The sequence below is a fragment of the Blastomyces dermatitidis genome (assembly GCF_000003525.1).
Source record: "Blastomyces dermatitidis ER-3 genomic scaffold supercont1.3, whole genome shotgun sequence".
NCBI lineage: Eukaryota > Fungi > Ascomycota > Eurotiomycetes > Onygenales > Ajellomycetaceae > Blastomyces > Blastomyces dermatitidis.
The window spans coordinates 5,073,249-5,096,182 of record NW_025544776.1 but is presented as its reverse complement, the minus strand read 5'-3'; the positions used below and the strand labels follow the sequence as shown (position 1 = coordinate 5,096,182).

Genomic DNA, 22,934 nt, shown 5'->3' with positions numbered 1-22,934 from the left:
GGCTAAATTCAGAATTATCTGAGTATGAAGAGGAGGAAATAAATCAGATATAGTCTGTTAAAACAGCTATACACTCTCTTTTAATAATTTGTTTTGTTATAGTCTCTCTTTACTTTATCTTTTTCTTTATCTTTTTCTTTCAATTTCTTTCTATCTATTTATTTAATGTGTCTATCTTTGAGACTGTGTTCTTTTTCTCTTTTCTTTTGTCATGATATTGTCAAATGATTTCAAAGTATCAAAAGATGTTAAAACACTGCAATTTGTAAACAGTTTTTGTATTCTGAGCTGGAATTTTCTGATTTTGCATATCTGAAATTGATGAATGTATAATAGTTAACTTTACAGACATAGAAAAAACCCTGAGAACTAAAGTTCTCAGGTAGATGTCATAGTCTCTGACTGCATACATCTATAATTGAAGAATAATAATAATAATAATTACATGTTTTTTTAATAGCCAGTCCCAGCGGGATTCACACCAAGAAATGTATGAGATCAGATCAAATGAAACCAAATGTGAAATTCATGGTCTCAGCGGCCAGTCTACTCTCTGTAGTGAGTGTGTCACAGTGTATAGAAAACCACACTGTAAAGAAAATATTTTAAATATAGTAATCTTCAAAAATTAATTAATAATTATTATTACATCTATCTATAATATAAAGATTATCTATATACTCATAAGAAGGTGTAGAATTCACTGTAAGTTAAGATTCTATAGAATTATCTTATTATGATTGAGTGACTGTAGATTTTGTAGATTTGATTTCAATTAATTGAAGAGTCTTATTAAATATCTTTTTCATCTCATCTGCTCTACAGATTGCAATCTTACAATTGACATTCTTAATAGTAAGAACTTCATCTACTTGCACCTGTCTGCAGAAGAATTTAATGACCTGATATCTATTTACTTAATAATAATTTGTAAGTTCACTCTTATAATATGCATTCAATTTCATCTGAATTATGCTACTCTTGAAGATCTTGTTCAATTATCTTGTCAAATCAGATGTAAGAGTATTCTTCACATCTTCTAAGATCTTGACTGCTGTATTAATTTAATGATGTAGTTTTGCAATCATCTCTGAAGAGATTAATTATGAGAAGACAGTTGATAATTAATCTGCAGATGACAGAGTAAAGTGATTGTATACATTATTATTATCATTATATATGTTGAGATCTGAAGCATTATTTTAGATTCATGAGTTTTTACTTGACTTATTTGTAATCTGATAGGCATTTGATAAATCAATATATTCACATCTTACTTACTGTGAGAGATGCAGTCTCTGAATCTGTATAATACTATCTCAACATGCAGTTCACAGCAGCTTTGATATACTTAATAATGAATAAGTAAAAATTAATATTCAACTGATGAATTTATATCTTAATTATCTCTTTCTGACTGTCATTCAATGCTTGATTCAGTGAAACTCTCATAGTTCTTGATTTCTTCTCATTGATTCTCTTATACAAGGTGATATATGAGACTTTGAATTCTTGCAACAGAGACATGATTTTTGATTTTGAATTATTTTTATATATATTAACAGCTCTTTGCAACTGCTTCTCAGTGTAATTAGAAGATTTAGACATGATTATAATTAATAATGATTATTTGAATATGAAGAATGAAGATATTGAAAATATTTTCTTTACAGTGTGGTTTTCCGTACACTGTGGCGCACTCACTACAGAGAGTGAGTAAGCATGGCACAGTTAATAGTATTCAAGCTGAGTTATAAATAGTATTCATGAACTCCAGTCTATATAGTTGTGTGTAGCCAAGGGCCGCTAACCCTATTGGTTACGCGACAAGATAGGAATAGGGGTAAAGGATCCGCGACTCCGCGAGGAGCGGGATTTCTTACAAGTACATATCACGCCAAGCTGCAAACATCTGAATAAACAACTGCGAGCACTTATTCTTACATGAATGTTTTTCAAGTGTAAGAAGCCTACGCTGAATAGATCAGCATTAAGATATAGGTCTTATATAACAAAAGTGGAAAATGTTAGAGAAGGAAAAGAGAAAGTGCGGGAATCAGCAATTGAAGTGGATATTTATACGCGTATGAGGTGGAGCTTCGGAGTGGGAGAATAGGAACGGAACTCCGTGGGTTCCTCAGCCGAGGATCGGCGGCCGAGAATCGGAGCTTTCGGTAGGAATCTATGGAGTGTACGGAGTAATGGAATAGTCTATATGATTGATCGGGCGCAGCCCGCTACAATTGCATTTTATCAATTCCTTGATTTACTAGGTTTTATAGATGAAGAGGGACAGAATACTACTCAAACTCAATGTAGATAGCATGATTTAGATGGATTCAAGGATGGCATAGCTAGATTTGTAAGAGATGATTGATCTTTTTTATGGCATTTGAGACCTCGCATGGCGATGCGAGGGTGTAGTGTCTGCCCCAGTGGCGTTGCCATAGCGACTGCTCCGCCTACACGTGATCTCATATGTCATATAAATATAGCTAGCTCTTCCAACCGAATACAACAGATTAACCATCCCACACCAGTCGGGAAGTAAGCCGAAGCCGACCTCAGATCTGAGCCAGAAGAACAAGAAACTTGGGAAAAGCCGTCCTGTGTGAGGTAAGTTCTATCTAAACAACGCTGTTGTCTAGAGACGGCCCAGAGATACCCTGGACAAGACAATGGCTGTCCCTCGCCCCGTTTCGTGGCAAAAATTTCAATTTCAGCTCCGGCTGTTACCCCCAAACAGTCGGTCCGTTACGAGCACTGCTGCAGTCAATGCCCGTGCTGCCGTACATCAATCTTCTCACACCTCTCCATCTGCTCCGGTTACGCGTGAATTCGATTCGAGATGGCTATCGACGATTAAAGGGCGGCTAGGAAAATGCCTTGCGTTCGGACTGAAGTCACACCAAGTTAACGAGGCGGGGGAGATCCTCCAGGTTCTAGCTCGGGATTGGCGGGAGTTGACCGCGGGGAGCGAAGGGTTTCTCACGGGGGTAGAGAGGCGGGGCCTCTACCGCCACAATGTCGTGTGGGGGGAAATGGTATATAACTGCTCATTCAATTGCTAGAGTTTGGCTTGATAGGCTAATTACTCTGCCCTTCGCCGAACCTGACAGGATGTCATGGTGTGTAGCCTCTCTCTTCCATTTCTACCCCCGTGACCGCAATATGCTACAGTTGATATACACAATGTGCCCCATTTGTGTACTCTCTCTCGATCATTTTTCTAAGCTCATTTGAACTGTACAACCTGCTGAAATAAGCCAATTATAAGGGTAGAGCTCTCCGTTCCCCTGCCAAGCCGCCATGTTCGGCTCCCATATACACAAGTAACGGATGTCTAATCCCACCGCGATATTTTCAGGCCACGTAAATAATGTAGCGTACGTGAGATATGCGGAGACCGCACGGGTCAATTGGGCAAGAAACATTGGTACCCACGTGGATCGTGCCAACAGGAGGGCATGGATCAACCTTCTTGGTTCGACCGGAGTGGGTTTGATATTGAAAAGCATCAAGATAGATTATAAATTTGTAAGTTTCAAGAGGCCATTTCGCACACTGTGATGTACATGTATCATATACCTGGATATGCTGTGCGATCAGTTCGTCTAAGTCGAATAGAACCAGCCAGTGCAACTACCTGCACGGCCACAGCCACCACAACATGACTGCTAACGTTAGTGGGCTGGCGTTTTCAAAAAATCAAAATGTGCAGCCTATGACCGCTCCAGATAAAATAAGCGTATACCACAAGCTATCACATCCTCCTCCAGCGCCTTCTTCTCCAGAGTCCTCTTCATATTCATCGTTCCAGCTAGATGTTCTAATACTTTCCGAGGCACATCAGCGGCCTGCCGCACGTTGTCGTGAGGACATTGTCACATATGACTACCAGCTTGGGCGCAAAGTAAAGACGCTGCCGCCGTTCATGATGGACCAGTTCCGGAAAACGTGGGAATTGCAGGAAGAATCTAGGCGGACGTGGGGTTTGAAGGTGAAGGAGATCGAAGATCGAGTGAGAGGGCTGGAAACATCTAGCTGGGATCGGCCAGATGCTGTGGAGGATATGGGCTCTTCGGGATGATATATATGTCAAATTTGTCTAAGGGTATATAGATTGTATTCATATAGAAAGTGGTACCCGGGTGGTGAGTGCTTAAAGATGTTAAGATGATTTTGTTACACGCAAGTTTTCGAGATATCCACTTTTGCTATCCAGTGTTTCCCGTTACACAACACTCAAGGCTTAATTAAGGCATCACGGACTGATTTGGATGCTTTCTCAAAACTCACCCCATTAATTTATTTGAATCTTTCCACTTGTTCATTTTAAATTTTAAATCATTTTAAGTCTTTGTTCCTTTTTGATGATAAACTTTGCTGAATTCAAACTTCCTCAAGTGGAGTTCTCTCTTTCCCAATCCTTGAAATTCTCAGTAATGGTAATATCTGGTTCTCCATTGCACAACAAGGCACAATTATATTGAAATTGACACTTCGACATCAGGAAAGTCTATCCCACTCGGGCTCCATTGTTTCCAAGGTTCCTCACTCTCGGCGCGTGAAGGTTTTGGTATTACCGGTTGGCCGTAATATTAATACGCAGTGATACGTTACAGTATGGTCACGTCTTCCCCTGAGGCTGTGTCAGGAAAAAGAGGTTATACACTACTGAACGCCACCAACATCGTATTACTGAACGCCACCAACATCATATTACTACAATATTTCTCATCATCATCAGCTTACTACAACACTCATCTAATACTCGCTTATGCTAGCTCTCTTGGCTCGCACATATATTTTACTATAAATAGCTCCATCTTTTGTATGAAATAGATATATTAGATAGTGTACAGATAATATAACAAGCAGATCTTGATACAGATAAGATTCATATGTCTTCAATATATTCATTCATGACACTCAATTCAACAGTTATGAGCCCGGTAAGCAGCATCTGAAGAGAAGTGTGATAAATCAATCCCAATTCTCATTTGAATTTGACAACAATCATTCAAACTGAGATGATTGATCCTCATTTGTATACAGTCCGATCAACTCAACCATTATATCATACTCAATTCTCAGTAAGCAGCATCTGAAGAGAAGTGTGATACATCATCAATTTCAATCCTCATTCAAATTTGACAACAATCATTTGAACTGAGACAATTGATTCTCATTTGTATACAGTCTGATCTACTCAACTGTTATATCATACCTGATTCCTGATTCCTGTCCTCATTCAAACTGATAACTATCATTTGAACTGAGATGATAGATTCTCACTTGTATATGTTTCAAAATACTCAACTGATATACACTCTGAATTCTGATCATATCTATCCTTAAATACTTGAACTGATTCCTCAATTCATTCAATATAACTGATATGACAGACAAGACAATGTCTAGTGTGACAGTACACCTTAGTGTTCCTGGAGATTGAAAACTTTGGTACAAGCATATGCTAGAATATGCAAAGAATAAGAAGGTATCAGACTTCATCAATCTTAATAAACCTGATATCTTCTCTGAACTAGAAGAACCTCTGAAACCCGAGAGTTCAGAAGAAGCCACCGCGGAGGCTAAGATAGCATATGATATCAAGGTCACTGCGTGGAAAATCAAATATATGAAATATGAGAAATTGAATGAAGGTATGACAAAGATACAAGATGTCATATAAAGAACAGTGAATGTCACAGAGCTACAACATGTACATAGCAAGAATGATGATGTGAAGAAGATTATTTATTCATTAAGAGATTGTCTCTCACCCATGACTGCAGACTATCAAGATGATGTGAGAACCTGATATCATGATCTCTGCAAAGCACTGAAAAACAGAGGTATAGAGAAGTGGTTAAATGACTGATCACTCATCAAAGATGATATCAAAGAGGCAGATATAGCTGAACAGTTCAACTTGAAGAAAGATTTCTTAAATGTGAACCTAGCTATTGATGCAGGTTATGCACAAGCATGGGCTAAGAATGTTCAATGTGATAAAGATGTTATATCTTTGATAGAGTTAGTTAAGAACTTCAAGAAACAGTATAGAGAAATGAGTATTCTCAAAGAAGATAAATCTATGAACTTTGCTACTCTTAATGAAAGATCTCAGCAATCAACATCAGTGACATTCAGAAACTGCATCTACAGAGTCTGTCACTGATACACTCAGTGCTACTATCTCAATTCATCAAGAAAGCCACCTGAATGAAAGGAAAATGAGGAGAAGAGAACTCAGATTGATCAAGCTCTTAAAAATCAAGAATTGAAGAGATGTGTTGATCATGTGATATCTAGAGATTCATTCATGAATATGAATATGATAGATGTCAATGAAGCAGTTATAGAAGGAATAGTTCTGAAGCAATCAGTTTCTCAATCTATCAATCATCAATCTATCAATCATCAATCTATTAATCATCAATCTATTGATCATCAATCTATTGATCATCAATCTATTGATCATCAATCTATTGATCATCTATCTATTGATAATCAATCTATCAATCAGCAAATCTGAAAAATATCAATGAACTCTTCACATTCTTGCTTCTATCTCTGAAACTCCTGAATCTTTGATACTGGTGTGGAACAGCATATATGCAATAATCAAACATGTTTTCTATCCTTTACACCTGCGAATGAGAATGCGGAAGTCTATACAGACAATTCCAGCACTAAAGTTGAAGGTTATGAAACTGTTAGAACTATCATGATAAATGAAGCAGAAAAGCAGTTCAATGTCAATCTCATCAATGTGGCTTACATCTCAAATTTCCATATAAATATCATTGCATGGAAACTGTGTTTCCATATAGAAGGCATCTATTATGATGGAAAAGACTTCAGATTGTGAAAATACACAGATAATACAATCTTTACACATGTTGAAGTATTTGAGAGATTGCTAGTTACAGAATATAGTGATATAACTGTTTTCTCAACTATATCAGAAAAATTCACTACTGAAGTCAATGCAGCTATCACATCACACACAACTAACATCACTATATCTGAAAAAACAAAATCTTCAAATTCTTCAACTTCTACAAATCATTCTTCTTTCAACCTGTCAAAATGCATAAAACCTTCTTAAAAACCTAAGATCTCTATAGCTACTCAGTCTACATGATATAAGAGATTAGAACATTCATCAAAAATCATCATTCAAAAGCTTACAAATGATGCAACTGATGTTCAAATCATCAATCTAGAAGATGCTGCAGATGAGCTTATCACTGAGCTTTGCAAACCCTGTCATCTATCTAATGCAAAAAATCAAATATCTAGACATTCTCATGTTAGATCTCAAATATCATTTGAACACCTACACACAGATATCACACATGGCCCTACACAGTGCTATAATGATGAGCATTATCTCATACATTTCATGTGTGATTATCTACATTTCCATATAGCTATAACAGCTATCTGAAAATCAGAAATCTGAAAAGCTCTTAGACAAGCTATCAATTGAATTAAATGTCAATTCAACTGTACTACAAAGATCATTTGTATTGACAATGATACTGTAATCAAGAAAGCAGATGATTTCATAAATTGAGTGAATGATGAGGGCCTAGAGATGGAGTATTCTTCAGAGTATATTCATGAACAAAATGATGCAGCAGAGCAAGCAGAAGTAATATTAATAACAAAGACAAGAACTCTATGAATAGAATCCCTTCTGTCACAATCACTATTTCCTGAGATTGCACTTGCTGTCACCTACCTAGTGAATCAAACCTCAACTAGAATCCTAGATTGAAAGTCATCTCTACAAGTATTGAAAGAATTCCTACAAATTGAACCACACTTCTGTGCTCATCTTCAAATCTACAGATATCACATCTATGCAAAGATACTAGATGAAGTTCTTAATAGAAACCACTCTCAGAAGCTAGATTCCTGAGCACATATTGAATATCTAGTTGAATATGATTCAACAAACATCTATCAAATTTGAATTCCACACTTAGAACAGATGATAAGAGCAAGAGATGTGATGTTTGATGAGAATAGAAAATTCAACTCAGAAGATCTCTACATTGAAAGACAACTAAGAGATTGAGTATCTAAGAAGGTGAAGCTTCTATATATGAAAGTTTGAGAATCATTGATGACTACTATCAATCAATTGAAAGAGATTATAGATGCAGATATTGATGTTTTTCACTCTGAAGAAAATGCTCAAAGCTCTGAAAAAATAGAGGAGAAAAATAATGTTTCAATCCTTTCTATATCAGATTCAACACCAGAGCCAACAGATTCTGATATTGATATTAATACTTATTCAGCTGTGATAGATAATAGAACACAGAACATTGCACCTAGAGCTCATGATATCAGTGCTGACTTTGATGAAGCAAATATCATTGATGGCTGCAGAACCTGAAAACACAGAGCTGTTCATCTTGTGACAGTTTCAATTGTCAAAGACAATTCTTATCAAATAATCAATAATGCATTCTCTTATTCAAATTCATACACAGACTTTAATAAGTCTCAAAATTTAATTTCTAATACTGTTTTCACAGTTATCAACAATACAGCTACATCAACAGCATTCATATTGACTTCAAGAATTCATAGATCTCAAATGCCAGATTCATCAAATCATTGAGCAGATGTCAAAAAACACCCACATCATGAAGAATTTGAGAACACTGTTAAGTGAGAATGAGATAGTATATCTCTGCAGAATACATATGAAATTACTAGCAGATCACAGAGAGATGTCTCAGTTATCTCTCTATAATGAGTATTCATCTACAAATTCAATGATGAAGGTTTTCTTTTGAAATACAAAGCTCACATCTGCATACATGGAGATCTTCAATCAACCACAGATCTCACTACAAAAGCTCACACACTAGCTGCCAGAGATCTCTGAATCTTGTTAGCTTTAACAGCAGCATTTGATCTAGATATGAAACAGCTAGATGGAATCAATGTCTTCATTAATAGTGATATTGATGAGCTAGTATATGTGGAACTATCTGATAAATGGTGAAAGTTGAAGAGGATGCAAAATTTGAAGTGTACAAATCATGTATTAAAACTTCTATGAGCACTATATGAATTACACAGATCATTCCTTCTCTGGTTAAATGAACTATCTTCAACATTGAGAACATTAGGCTTCACCTCTATATCAGAGAATTGATGTCTCTTCTCTAATGATTGATTAATCATCTTCTTCTATGTGAATGATATCATCATTCTATCGCGATGAGAAGATTCAAAAGAAAGAGATCAACTAATTGAAGATCTTAAAAATGTCTACAAGATCTGACAGATGGGAGATTTGAAATGATTCCTCAACATGCGAATAATACGCGATCGCCTCAACTTGAAGCTCTGGCTATGCCAGGATGCCTATATTGATAAGATAGTTGATACATATCATCTTGCACACACCTGCAAGGCATATACCTCACTAACTGATGCTCCATTAGAGCCTTTTAACAAGCCAGCTAGATCTGCAAAAATCCATAATTATCAACAATATATCAGCTTCTGCATCTACTCAGCAGTGATGACTCACCCTGATATTGTATATGCAGTGAGTAAACTAGCTATATTCATGATGAATTCATCAGAACATCACTCATCAGAGGTGAATAGAATGATATCTTATCTACATGATACAAAGAATCTCACTATTCAATATAATGATAACATTGGCAGATCTCTACAACTTGATCTCAAACCTGATATCATTGAAGCTGTCAGTGATGTCTCTTTTACAGATAATTCAGATCACCGCTCTACACAAGAATATATCTTCAAACTATTCAGTGAGACTGTTGATTGAAAATCAAATAGACAGACAATCATAACTACATCTATCACAGAAGCTGAGCTTGTTACTATCTCACAAGCTGGCAAGGAGTCTATCTGATGGAATAGGTTCTTTCAACATATTCAATTTGAACCTGGCCACAAGATCTGTATCCAATGTGATAACTGTCAAACTGTTGACATTCTTACAAAGGAAGACCTCTCTATAACCATGAAGCTCCGCCATGTTGATATATATGGAAGCTGGCTCTGAGAATGTGTTCAATCCGGCGATATTACAGTTGATTGGGTGCCTACGGCCCAGATGCCAGTGGATGGCCTCACTAAGGCTCTGCCACACCAGAAACATACAGAATTTGTCAAGATGCTAGGCCTAGTTGATATATCAGATATCATCAAGGCACAAGCAGATTAAATGATCTATCTTGATATAATCTCTACAGATTCATCTACACTCTTTTTGTTGCAGCTTCATTTACATTTTCATTTACATGTTACATTTGCTGAAGGGGGTGTGTCAGGAAAAAGAGGTTATACACTACTGAACGCCACCAACATCGTATTACTGAATGCCACCAACATCATATTACTACAATATTTCTCATCATCATCAGCTTACTACAACGCTCATCTAATACTCGCTTATGCTAGCTCTCTTGGCTTGCACATATATTTTACTATAAATAGCTCCATCTTTTGTATGAAATAGATATATTAGATAGTGTACAGATAATATAACAAGCAGATCTTGATACAGATAAGATTCATATGTCTTCAACATATTCATCCGTGACACCCAATCCGACAGGCTGTCATCTAGTACCCGATTTCCCGATCAGGTGTAATGATGCGGCCGACTATCAGGATATGTACTGTACATGTATGATGTAGCTTGGTGATTGTTGAACACGGGCACAAGCTCTCCCATCGGTCCTATCGGATAGTCAGGGAAATATGCCAGAACTCAACCTCTACTGACCAATGTGAGGATATCAAGGCTTCGAACCGCGTCCAATTGGCACACATCTCTCTGCTGACTCCCTTGACTCAGGCTGATGAAATGACTCCGGTCCCAAACGTGGCGAACGGGAGGAATCTTGAAGCTTGTCAAGGTCGTCCATCACATAGCACTTTGCGGAGGAGCTCCCTCTTCCTCTCAGTGTTGTTTCTGCAGGCGGTCAACAGGAAGCCATATCCAGCGTCTGATCCGTGCGTTGTAAGCAACGAATGTATCGTGGGGGGTAGTGCACTAATAAACCCAGAGCGCTGAAGATTGATTAGCTATCCGTCTTCTAGCTTTTTTGCTGAAGATTTTTCTGATGTCAAATTGAACATCAAGCTACGGCAAGTGGTGGCTCTATTCTTAGGGGTGTAAGGACTTCGGCCGGGCTCTTCGGCTAGGATCCCACATCCGCACGCTCGTAGAACTTGCTTGGCCCGCCAGCGCAAACTACCCACCTAGGCATGCCTATGTCAATCCCGTGTTGCCTTGTTACAGCAAAATAGTCATCCAACTAGTTACCGTTGAGTTGTTGCATGCCTTCCCCTTCCGGTTGAAGACAGCTCATTCAGTGTTGTAGTCGTGTGTAAGTAGGCTTTGATTGAAACAAGGAATTTTCCCCTCCTGCCGGTAGTAACACGTTCTTTTTCATCCTTGAGCCTCTGAAAGGGAAAAGGAAGGATATTCCAACCCCGCTATTCATATCAACGCTGGGATCATCATCAATCACTATCAATTGTGGTTAAGCACCCAAAAGCGATCCAACCTGCAATCCGCATGGAGGTTGGCCCCAGCAGCAACGTTCATCCACCACATGCCTGAGAAAGTTAATTTGACACGGTGCGAGAATATCAATTCATCTGTCTTTGTGTGAACCATGACCGCGAACCCTTAGCCATCAGCAACCCCATTTTCCGTATTATTCTCGTCTCATTTGATGAAGTCATGGCCATCTTCCAACTCAGCCGTGCACACCCCACGCTCCGATAAAACAAATTTGTTGGTCTGCATTTCCATTAATGGTTGCCAGATAGTTTTGCCTGGACATTCATGACTGGAGAGAAGACCTCTCAACCATTGTGAGTCACGGCCATGCAGTGACCCGTGAGAAAGTGTGTCGGGCTAAAATTTAGCACCGATTCATTCAAATTCGACTACCAGCAGGGCTGCCGAGATGAACTCTTTCATTTTCCAACTGGGCAAATACAGCGCCCATCCTTTCCCAATTTCTCAAGTTAAACTCGTATTTGTTCGTCCAAACAGCACTTTTCTTCTAGCTCGGGTTTACGAACTTAGAGAACCCGATGCGCGGGCCGGCGGAGTGCGGGTGGTCTGTCCTGATCAATGGCCGCTTTCCCACAAGCAAGGTATTAGTGGGATGATCTGACTCGCCCAGCTGGCAATGCTTAACATCGTTTTCGAGGGAGGGGCTAGCGCTGAAACGACGGCCTCCCCATACAACACCAGTTGTCAGCTACGCGATTGACTTGTTTATTGTTTGAAGGAGGGAAAGTTCTGAAATATATTCTTCATTTGAATTTCGTTCACGTCCCTTTCGTCTCGAGTCCTGACTACCCGAGCAGCTGCCAAAATTCCGTCAATCAAGCTCGGACCTCAAGCCTTGAATTTTTTTCCCCACTATGGTAGGGCGATGTATGATGTGCCGTACTGTACGGGTTTTAGCAGGCTTGGTATTTTGGATCGTATCCGTGTATCGGGAGGCCATCGTAAGTGTGAAACACCAGCACTAACTTGACTGAGCTAACGACTCGAACAAGGATGGCCACTGAGATCTGTGAACTAGGCGCTGGGGGGCCAGGCCTAGCTCCTCTCTGCACAAACTCCAACACTCCTGGCCTATCAACAGGAGCAGAATTCGAAAATTTCCAATTACCCGGATGCTCCAGGCCGAGGATTTGTCACGGCCTTGTGAGCCTTGGCAGCATTTCCCCACAGAGAGTGCTGATTTGCGTAGCCACATCTGTGTTAGCACTGAGCCTAGGATGTCGCAGAGGCATCTGCTGGTCCAACAACGCCTACATCTCTAGCTGGAGCGTATGCCATTGAATCTGTCCAGGCCGTACCCGATGAATTGCGATTGCATTTATTCGATATGTCTCTGTCAGCACTTAAGAAACCTGTGCAAGTGCTTGCTACTATCATCAAGATGTTTTGTACTGTACCAGAACTAAAAATAGCTTAGTCACCAACAGGAAGCTTGGAAGTAAATGCCGTTACAAATACAGCGTACGTACGGGGTACAGAGTACGGAGTACGGAGCTATTTCGTGGTGTTATTTTGATCTTCATGCAGAGGAATCCGCACATCGTAATATTGCGCGTGAATACCAGCCAGGTGCAGCTGCCAAGCTCATTACCAAACCAGACAGAATCTTCCATGGTACCGTCATATTACGGAGTCAAAGTATATACAGGTAATCTGAACGTATCCGTACGGTACGGGCAGGTCTCGCTACCCACCAACGCCTCAGAAGGCAGACTTCTTGAAACCGCTACCCGACAGCATCACTTTTCTCTCCCGCCAGCAGCAACAGTCACCGTCACGTCAAACTTCTCGCTGGAACAGTCATTGATTGACGTTGTGACAGCGCCCTCGTTTTTCTTCACTTTCTCTATCTCTCGTCTCTCTCGTTCTAGCCCCTCCGCGACTTGCTCCTCTCCCTCCCTCATCCCTCTCTTCACCAGCGTGTCCGTTCCTTGGCCCACGCCTGCCAAGTGGATTTGGACCTGGCAGATCGGAATCCCTCGTCCATGCCACGACCAGGAGGCACGGGCAGGAAGACTCATCACGGAAATCGACATGAGAACGGCATCGCTGTTACCGGGAAAAAGCTCGCCAAGTCAAAGTCAAATGGCCACCTGAATGGCAATCCTAATAGTGCACAGTTGCCCGCGCCCTCTTCGCACGCCTCAGGCACTCCGTCAGGTCAACCTCAAGCAATAACGCCTGCCAAGTATCACGAACTAGGTGGGATAACGTACTCAACCAAGATGGAATCCAACGGGCGGGCTCAAGCAAACGGATATGAACAAGTCAGCGCGACCATGTCGAACGGACACTCGTTCCCACTCGCTTCGACGAACGGAGGAGTCATGCCAGCAACTGTGTTTGGGGATCAAACTTCAACAAACGTGGACAAGTCAGCCGGTGGCGCCTCGTCGTTGAAGAAGACATCGTCGAACAGCTCGGTAAACCCGTTTTCTTTGGCCTCTGCGATTCTCAAATCATGCCCGATGTACGACACTATCGCGATCCTTATCTTTCTCTTACAATTGCCTCCCATCGTCTTGACCCTTGTCCAGTTTTTGTTTGCATCTTTGACCTTCATGCCTCCTGCCGGTGTGTCCACGAACGTTTTGACCTCGAATTTCGACATTTTCCAGGGCCCGGCCGGAACTCCGTCACTTTCAACTATGATCGCCATGGATGGATTCTGTCTCTTGGTTTGGGGTCTGTTTATGTGGACGTGGGCGCAGAATTTTGCCATAGATCTCGCTCAGGTCCAGGTTGCGATCACGATGGGAGGAGGCAGCTCGGGGAAAAATGAAGGAGTCAATGCTTTTTGCGTCATGATGGTTTTGATCGTGCACGTCGTTCGGAGTAAAGGTGTTCAGGACTTTGTTATCAGTTACCTTTTGTCGGCCAAACTTATAACTACGGATACGCTCGCTCAATATTCCCACCTGGTTCCTCAAGAATGGCGACGGAAAGAGCCTCCATCCCCCCCAAGCTGGTTGCGAAGTCTACTTGCTGTTCATATCCTTGCACAAGCAGGCACTGCTATGGCAAGGCGCTCGATGGCCAAAAACCGCTCTTCCACACCGTCAAAATCCGGAAGACGAACTGACACGGAAGCATCTGCCGGTTCCCCAACTCACGTCGATTCATCTGCGTTCGAATCTGCTACGAATGGTGCGTCTCTTTTAACCCCTGATGGTGCTGTCATAGGACCATCACTACTAAAGGAAAACCGAGAACGACTTTCCAGCGCAAAGAGAAGACGAAGACAAGCGAATCAAGTGAGAAGTAGACAACCGTTTTGGGCTGCTTTGGCCAGTACCAAAGTCACCGTTATGCGAGAGTATGATCATTCGCGAAATGGAACATGGTCCACTCCTCACCACCCGGTCACTGAGGACGATGTCGAAGGGCTTCCTTTGAACGATGGTTTTATATGGATTACACAGGTAGATAATTCCTCGATTATGTTCGCGGCAAGCGATTTTGCTCAAGTAGATGATGCTATATACGAGAATAGCGATCAGGATGTTCGAGGGCAACCTTTTTATATCAGAGTTAACGGTGCTCACTGGGCTCCTGTTACTCTTTCTAGAGTACGTAAGAACCCAGACGAACCCTCGCTTGTCTGCTGGAGAGGTGAAATTTCCGGGCTGGCGCCAGATTGTGCGTACACTTGCAGCTTCATCCGCAACGATACGAATGAAACTATCTGTGTCATGAGTGTGAAAACTCCGCCCACCCCCGACACAGACCAAGGTAAAACGAATCCAATCTAAGTCCATATATTCTCTTTATAGAACTACCACTGACATAGTCTTGCAGCACTCTCGGCCATTAATGTGTCACCGTCGCCACGGCAATCTCTCCGGCCCTCTTCTCCCACCACTACCATCAAAAATTCCATTGCGAATGCCGAGGCAAAGTTGAATGAACGTCGTGCACGGCTCAAGCGGTCAAAAAATGATCACAAGCTACTTATTTCCAAGTTGAAGAAAGAGGTTGATAACTTCAATACACGTCTCAGCGGTGGTTCCGATAAAAATCGGCAGAGGCAAAGATTGCTACAACTTGAGCGCACAATTAAGCAGACCGAAGAAGCTACTATCGCCATTGATGTTCAGTTACGGAATCTAAAAGCTACCCCGGAAGAGGAACTAGAAGAGTGGAATTCTCGAAAATGTGCCTTTGATCAAGAGATGGATCGGGTGAAATCACTCAAGGAGGAAGTGGACGCCGCAAGGAGGACGGCAAACCGTAGTGTAGCTTCAGCGAAATCAGAACTGGCCTCGGCCATCCAGAAGCGGGAGCGACTCCAAGGGCGTCAACAGCGACTAACCGAACAGCATGAACGCATTACAAGTGCTAATAACCAGGGTCTCAATGAACTTGAACGGAGAGCGGCGGAGCAGCTTGCTAAGGAACGCGAACGTGCTAGTATCGAAGAAAGCTTCAACGATCAATTAACAAGCATTACTCGCTCGATTCAGGATTATCAGATTCGGACGGGGCACCTCTGGCAGCAAGCTACGGCCGTAGAGCAGGCCTACCAGCAGCAGCAACAACAACAAATGCTGATGAGTGCAGGGCCCCTCACTCCGGAAGGCAATCTACCAGGAACCAATCCACCGCCTCATGAAGCTGGCACATCTACGATGTCTCCAATGCCTTTGACTACGAAATCCTTTTCGGGCTCAATCTACGCCAACTTTGGTGTCAACGAATCCGGGGGATTTACCGACCGCCAAACTTCAATGTCGCCCGTTGTAGCTACTTCCCATTTGATGAGTGTGGAGCAGCAACAACCATACCCTTCCTCTCCATTGGCTACCGCTGACCCTTTCTTTGGACCCGAACTAATCACGCACCGCCATCGATCACTCTCCAATTTCTCTGGTGCTAGCTTGCCAGCAGAGCAGCTCCCAACACGACTACGAGATTCGCCTGATTCTACGTGCGAGACTAACCCAAAACGTGCAACACATTTTGGGCCAAGTGCTCGCCGGTTTACCAGAGCTGGTAGCCAAGGCAGCGCTAGCGGTAGTGGTAGCGGCACTGGCAGTGGGAGCGGAAGCCCTCATTCTAGTCGAGAGAAACCGAGTTGGTGCTAAAAGTTGTAGAACGTCCTTTCATCATTTCGGTCCTTTTCGATATTGCATTGTTGTCCTGCTACATCTACCTCCACGTGCCTGCTTAACCCGTCCAACCTTTGGCTTGCGTTCTAGATACCGGAGAGAAACTAGCGGTGCTACGTTCGATAGACCTCAAAATTCTCATGCATGACTTCAGCATACTTTAGCCCTTTCCAATATTATTACTACCCCTATCGTGCATCCAGGGACCAACCGCTCAGCACTGTCAACTCAGTTTCTCACTGTATGTGGCGGAAATGCTTAGTTACAGCGTACATTATACTTTCGAAAAGTCTTACGGACATACATGTTTATAAAACTTTTTCCCTCGGATTTTGGCGTGTGGTTGGACAAAATGTACAACTTAATGTACAGCTTGGAACTTAGGAGTACGTACCCGGGAAGGGGGAAGGAGGAGGAGACGAGAAAACGAAGAGGAATTCCCCTATGGAAAGCTTGCACAACTCTCTTTGCCCTTCTTGGCCATTAGACAATGCGGGAAGGGAGAACGACTGCCAACCAGCAATCAGGACAAGAGTAGGTAAAATTAAAAGAGTTTTCTGCGCACAAAATCCTTTTTTTTGAATCCCACAAAGAACTATTTAGGCATCAGACATCTTGAGCGAATATATTTAAACCCATCATTCCATCGTTCAGTTGTATGGCTTTACTTTTTCCTTTCCTTTCATTCCTTCTTCCTTTCTTTCGTATTTTGCATTTTTTTCCACTTTTTTCATTCTCATGACGTGATTATGATTTCGTAGAACACCCTGCCTAATGTGTTAAATGGAGGCACCCAACCCCACACACGGCTTCCTTCCATACGCCGAAAAGGGATATTAAGAGGTAAAGTCTATGCTTTCTCTGGGGCCTTGTTCGATCCTTCAACGTAAGCATGTAGAGTCCCTGAATGGGAGGAGTACTTTAGTATAAAATTTTATTTATTCTATTGGGATGAGTGAAGCGAAGGAGAGTGAAAATAATCACTAGAGTAAACGCCTGACGGATATATGTATACATATATCAAAAAATCCATCTACAACAAACACCTAGAAAGCACGCAGCTCAATGTGAACCTCCGTTTCTACCCCATATTTATTAAAGCAGCAGTTAGTGATATGTATTATATTGTGTTGTATAAAGGACGCCAAGTCCCCAAAACTGACCCCCCAATCTCAGCCCACCGAGATATTCTCTCCAATTTTCCAGAACCGCGTATCAGCGTAGGTCAAGCATAAATGCTCCGGACTATGTGCCTCTACAGGATCGGATGCACCAGCTGCCTCTTGGCGAATGATGTTCACTACCCGCCCCAGTATAATGACGTGGTTTCCTACTTTGACGCTCCGCGGGAGATATTGGCATTCGAAGATGAATGGGAAATAATCTGCACTCGTGATAGGTGTAGTGATACCGCTTGCATCTGCTCGTGCCTTTTCCGTGGTAAAGGAGGATTTGCCGCCCATCTCCGCTGCATGGCCTATCAGAGCAAGACGGGGCGGTTCCCCCTTCGTAATCGATGACCGCGCCCACCCACCCTCATGGCCCCCGCTCATCGGGACAAATTTGAAAAACCGTTCCCTCTCATCAGCAAGCATGACATTTGCATTTCCTCGGGAGAAGTCCCTGGCCAGCCGCGCAGTTGCATCCGTGGGCGCCAGCAGGTGGACGAGGAAACGGGACGAAGCGTGGATGGCGTTGAACGTTTCGGAGGGGAGTTTCACATTGAATGAGACGATGCTTTCCGGGTAGAGCGTTACTGTGTTGAAGGAGGAGACTGTCATGCCCCGAAAGGCAGTCTGTGCTGTGGGCGCTTTCGGGTCGGTGGATGTGATTATTGCGACGGGGTGCGGGACACGGCGCATGAGCAGGCGCACTTGGTCGCCGATTTGGTTTTCGGGGGCACTAGTTGCTTCACGCTGTGTTCGCGTTGTGGCCTCTGGAGGTTCACAGGTATCCTCGTCCACGATTACTACGTTTTCAGCAGCATTTGTTTGGGAAGTGTAGTAATCTATGCGTCGCACGATTGTATCCGATGAATTGTTCGTGCTCTGCGGAGAGGTGGCTCGCGGGATGCGACCGGGTAAAACTGGGCGGATTGAATCCGTAATACTTGAGGCATGCTTGGATAGGATAGTTCGAAGTAGCCCGTAGAAACGAGGGTAATCGCCCCTTGTAGGGGAGGAGGCCAGGTATCCATGATGTGGATGTAGATGCGGCCGCTTGACGTTATGGTGCAAGTAGAAGAACGCCCTGGTTCCCTGAGTGCTGCGGAGGCTCGAGAAACAGCCGCCCGGCAACATCTTCCTGAATGATTAAGGTCCAGAAGATACCTTTCCTGCAGCCATTCATCTTTTAAAGTGATGAAGCATGTCCACAGTTTTAAGAAGAGAGAGACAATTGCATCTTCCCGTTAGTCAACCTTGATAGTAGATAGAAAATGAAATCAAAATCTTGGAAAAAAGTCGCTTAGGTAAGCGACGATATCAAAAAATTAATTATTCTTCAATATGGAAGACACCACCACGGTCACTCTTTTAACAATCCCAACTCTTCCGGGCGCAATTAATTCAATTAAACGCCCGAATACCTAGTTCAAAATCGATACCGTCCCTCCAATAACCCCCCAATACGCTAAAGTCATCAAGCAAGAGAAGAATGTCCCTCCACCTCCCCATCCGCCGGACATCCACCACCGCCCTCTCCAATCCCACCAGAACCACCTTCATCTACACACAATGCAGACATGCAACACTCCTCAGACGGCCCAAGCGCCCATACACCTTCACCCAGCTCATAACCCTCTCGGACGGCAGCACCTTCACCCACCGCACCACTTCCCCCATTGCCGTCTACCGCTCAACACGCGACACGCGCAACGCACCACTGTGGAACCCGTCCAGCGAGAAGCTGCGAAACGTCGAGGAGGATGAGGCAGGGCGGCTAGCGGCGTTTAGAAGCAAGTTTGGTCGGAGTTGGGATGCGACGGGTACGGCGGCCGCGGAAGGAGCTTCTTCTTCTGCTGCTGCTGCGTCTGCTACTCCTGCTACCACTACTACGACTGCTGCGGCAGGACAGGCTGGGGTTGATGCGAAGCAGGCTGAGGATACGGCTGTGGAGTTTGAGTTTGAGGAGGATGAGGAAGAGGATAATTTGTTGGATTTGATTAGCTCGTTTGGTCAGACGGAGGGGAGTCAGGAGGCTCAGCCGGAGAAGGGGAAAGGGAAGGGGAAGAAGAAATAAGGGGATCTAGGCTCCTCTTCTTCTTTAATTGTTTACCTATGTTTCTGTGCTGAGACTTGCTTTTTTTTTTATTTTATTATTTTATATATGGGATTGTATGAATATGTATGGAGTATTTTGTTTTTTTCCTGGTTGAGAAACTTTTCCCTCTTCTTGTATGTTCTGTATAGTGTAGTGTGAATTACTGTGAATGTGATATTAACAGATCGATGTAGTGATATCTTCTCTAGATTCTAGGACAGCTATCGTGGAAGATAGGACCAGGCCTGCATAATGCATCTAAGTTAGGCGTGAGGGCTCATTATTCGAATATACCCATGTCGAGCGACTCAATGAAGCCTGATGGCCATTCCAAGCATTCCAAGGTCAAAGTACGAAATATATCACCGAAATGAAATATATGATCCTAGCAGACGTAAACTATGGCCAGACAAGACGGTTCGATAATTTCGACGGCATAAATTATGTAACTCACAAAGGAACAAATCTTCGGAATGTCATCATCAAATTTACTCTCTGCTATACAGTTGTTGCGCACAAGTAGCAGATAGAGGAAGCAAGGAAGAAACGAGTAACGGAAACGAAAATACCCTGATAATCATGCCTCCTGTTCTGTGGTAGTAGGCTCTACATCATGTCCGCCATCGGAAGCACCTGTCACAGCCTCCGACGTTGCGGGTTCAAGTTTGTTGTAATAAGGGTTTGTATCGTCGTCAGCATCAAGTTGTAGGAGGAATGTCTCCCAAAGTTCAATCAACTACGAGATGACACAAGTCAGTGATTTTGTCATGAGGTCCGTGGAGGACGCGAGCTGGTGAGTAAATTGGCGGCGGAAACTAACCTCCTTCTGAGCCTCAACAGCACTCTCCAAAAACGTTTCGACGCCAGATTTAAAGTCCTCCACCTTCTCCTTCTCAAATTTCTCTAGCTCATTCCGCATAATTCTACCCATGTCTTCAAACAAAAGACGGGTCTGATGTACCTTCCGCTCCGCATCAGCCACGTCTGCGGCAGCCTGGTTCAGCCTATCCTGCTGGGACTTGCCCTGTCTGAGGAGTTTGTCCTGGGAGTTTTTCCTCTTTTGAAGTTCCGATTCAGCCGCGTGCCAATTGTGGAAAGATTTTTGCCGTTGAGAGAATGCCATCTTGACACTTCCGATTAGGCGGATATATTCGTCAATCGTAATTCCTAGCGTCAGAATATCCTGTTGGGCCTGGCGTTCGTAGAGTTCCTTTATTCTTAGCTGTAGATCTGATAGTCCCTCGAGCGGTTCTGAGAGCGTTGGAGAAAGTTCGACAGTCGCGAGGGAATGAAGCGATGCTGAGAAGTCATTCGCAGCCTCCGCAAGGCCCTTTCGTTGCGCAACCACAGTGTCGATGGCTCTTAATAACCCTTTCAGCTGATTCTCCAGGGCATCAAGGTATATTTTGCGATCGTGAAACCACTGTGGAGATTTAGTAACCAAACTATACAACACGCACACAAAGAAAAAAAAAAAAAAACACTCTCCCATATTATCATCCTAGGGGAATTCACGCACATCATCATGTTCAACAAACTTGCCCGGCCCGCCAACAGATATGCCTAATGAGCTGAACATGCCTTTACTTTGGCCGATATCTGGTTCGCGGTTCTCTTTGTTCTTCACATCCAGGTTGAAAGTATCGCTCTCCAGGAAGATTTTCAGGTCTCCATCGTGCTGTAGTATATGATGCGCGGCAATTTTGTTGAGCATACGCTCTAATGCGGCTCTTCGCGATTCAACAAAGTTTGTATCAAAACGGCCCACAGCCTGCTTTTCCGGAGGTGGGGGAACCACGACCCCAGGGTTATTACTGTGCAACGAGTTATATAGCCATAGGAAATCTCGATACCGCCGGCTAACTGTGAATTCGGGTTGCCGATACGCTTTAGACGTAGTCTGCGGGAACAAATCGCTGTCAGCTAAGATACAGGAGAAATGCCTTTCGTAAACATCAGAAAGAGAAGGTACGGACCTTCGTCCTAACTTGATATACAATGTGACTGCTTGTAATATCCCCAACTTTGTGCGGATCTCCAACTGTAATCTCAAACGACGGTTTCGCAGCCTGTTCGACAGGAATACTTGGCTGCGTCTGGCGCTTCGGGGCATCAATAGGGGAGTGGACAGGCGGAGGGCCCTTCATTCTCGCACGCGCAGGCTGGCCCTCATCGTCCAAGTCCACAGAGTCCATCAACCCGCCAGCGGACGACTGGGATGTAGATGAGGCCGGACGGACATTTCTGCTCGCGAAAGGTTCTTTTCGGGGAGGGGTCGGGGCTTGGTCCGGGTATGACGGGATGGAAGGGAAGGACTTGTCGCCCAACGGGCCAAGCGGATCGAGAGAGTCGTCGACGGCTTCCAGCCTCGTTGCCTGTGCGCTGATTTTGCGAGGGGTGCGCGGTCCTCTGCCTAGCGGAGATCGGGGGGCTGTTAAGGTTGAGAGGGGGCGTTGCTCGGTCTCGTTTGCTATGCGCAACCATTGGGGTCAACAAGAGTTCAAGTTTGATCTATTCTGCAGGTCATTAGAGGGACACAGGTTGCGTACCAGTGGCAGAAGATTCTTGCCTTTCGGTAGGTGTGGACTGGGACGGAACGTCTGCGAGAGGCAACAATTGTTAGATGTACTGACTGTATGTAATCTGTGAGGGGAGAGAGCGATGATGCCTAGCTTACCACCCCAGGGCGAGTCGCCCCCTACTAAATCCATGTTTCAGGGGTATATTGCCCTTTGCTGTGAGAATTAATTGTGATCCAGTCAACTAATAAAGAAACCAGCGATATACTAGTTGTTGGTGATGGAGGTTGTGGTGGGATAGATTGCAGCTTGTCTTGCAGCTGTCTTGGGGCGAGAGTCGGACGATGCTGATGTTTGTTCCGTACGGTACCAGCCGCCGCTGTACAGAATACCAAAATTACAAGTCGCGTAATATATTTTCTAAAGAAA

General features: G+C 43.3%; 5 protein-coding genes across 5 annotated transcripts; 3 read left to right on the top strand and 2 right to left on the bottom strand.

The window, feature by feature from the left end:
- Positions 1-2,678: 2,678 nt before the first annotated feature.
- Positions 2,679-4,090, top strand: BDCG_03316 (uncharacterized protein; the record flags this gene model as incomplete). The annotated part of the gene is made up of 5 exons (XM_045418911.1): positions 2,679-3,044; positions 3,120-3,128; positions 3,278-3,311; positions 3,368-3,537; positions 3,722-4,090. 5 exons carry the CDS (start codon positions 2,679-2,681, stop codon positions 4,088-4,090), a joined length of 948 nt encoding a protein of 315 aa, XP_045275380.1.
- A 9,512-nt stretch (positions 4,091-13,602) lies between these two features.
- On the top strand, positions 13,603-16,701 carry BDCG_03314 (AcrB protein; the record flags this gene model as incomplete). Its single annotated transcript, XM_045418910.1, has 2 exons — positions 13,603-15,349; positions 15,416-16,701. 2 exons carry the CDS (start codon positions 13,603-13,605, stop codon positions 16,699-16,701), a joined length of 3,033 nt encoding a protein of 1,010 aa, XP_045275379.1.
- Positions 16,702-17,252: 551 nt separating this feature from the next.
- Positions 17,253-19,174, bottom strand: BDCG_03313 (oxidoreductase). The gene has a single exon (XM_045418909.1). The coding sequence runs from the start codon at positions 19,023-19,025 to the stop codon at positions 17,898-17,900; it is 1,128 nt and encodes a 375-aa protein (XP_045275378.1). The 5' UTR covers positions 19,026-19,174; the 3' UTR covers positions 17,253-17,897.
- On the top strand, positions 19,122-20,497 carry BDCG_03312 (50S ribosomal protein L36). The gene has a single exon (XM_045418908.1). It carries the CDS (start codon positions 19,381-19,383, stop codon positions 19,963-19,965), a length of 585 nt encoding a protein of 194 aa, XP_045275377.1. The 5' UTR covers positions 19,122-19,380; the 3' UTR covers positions 19,966-20,497.
- BDCG_03311 (sorting nexin 3) lies at positions 19,253-22,931 on the bottom strand. The gene is made up of 6 exons (XM_045418907.1): positions 22,664-22,931; positions 22,536-22,586; positions 21,963-22,456; positions 21,506-21,886; positions 20,807-21,409; positions 19,253-20,722 (listed from the first exon to the last, which is right to left on the bottom strand). The coding sequence occupies exons 1-6, from the start codon at positions 22,695-22,697 to the stop codon at positions 20,564-20,566; spliced, it is 1,722 nt and encodes a 573-aa protein (XP_045275376.1). The 5' UTR covers positions 22,698-22,931; the 3' UTR covers positions 19,253-20,563.
- Between the last annotated feature and the right edge of the window lie 3 nt (positions 22,932-22,934).

What these genes read in the sequence shown, in the direction of transcription:
- BDCG_03313 (XM_045418909.1), bottom strand. Translation starts at nt 19,025, where the DNA reads ATGTTGCCGGGCGGCTGTTTCTCGAGCCTCCGCAGCACTCAGGGAACC.
- BDCG_03312 (XM_045418908.1), top strand. Translation starts at nt 19,381, where the DNA reads ATGTCCCTCCACCTCCCCATCCGCCGGACATCCACCACCGCCCTCTCC.
- BDCG_03311 (XM_045418907.1), bottom strand. Translation starts at nt 22,697, where the DNA reads ATGGATTTAGTAGGGGGCGACTCGCCCTGGGGTG. An exon ending in GGGCGACTCGCCCTGGGGTG is followed by an intron (nt 22,587 to 22,663) that starts GTAAGCTAGGCA and finishes TGCCTCTCGCAG; the next exon opens with ACGTTCCGTCCCAGTCCACA. An exon ending in AGTTTGTTGAACATGATGAT is followed by an intron (nt 21,410 to 21,505) that starts GTGCGTGAATTC and finishes AAATCTCCACAG; the next exon opens with TGGTTTCACGATCGCAAAAT.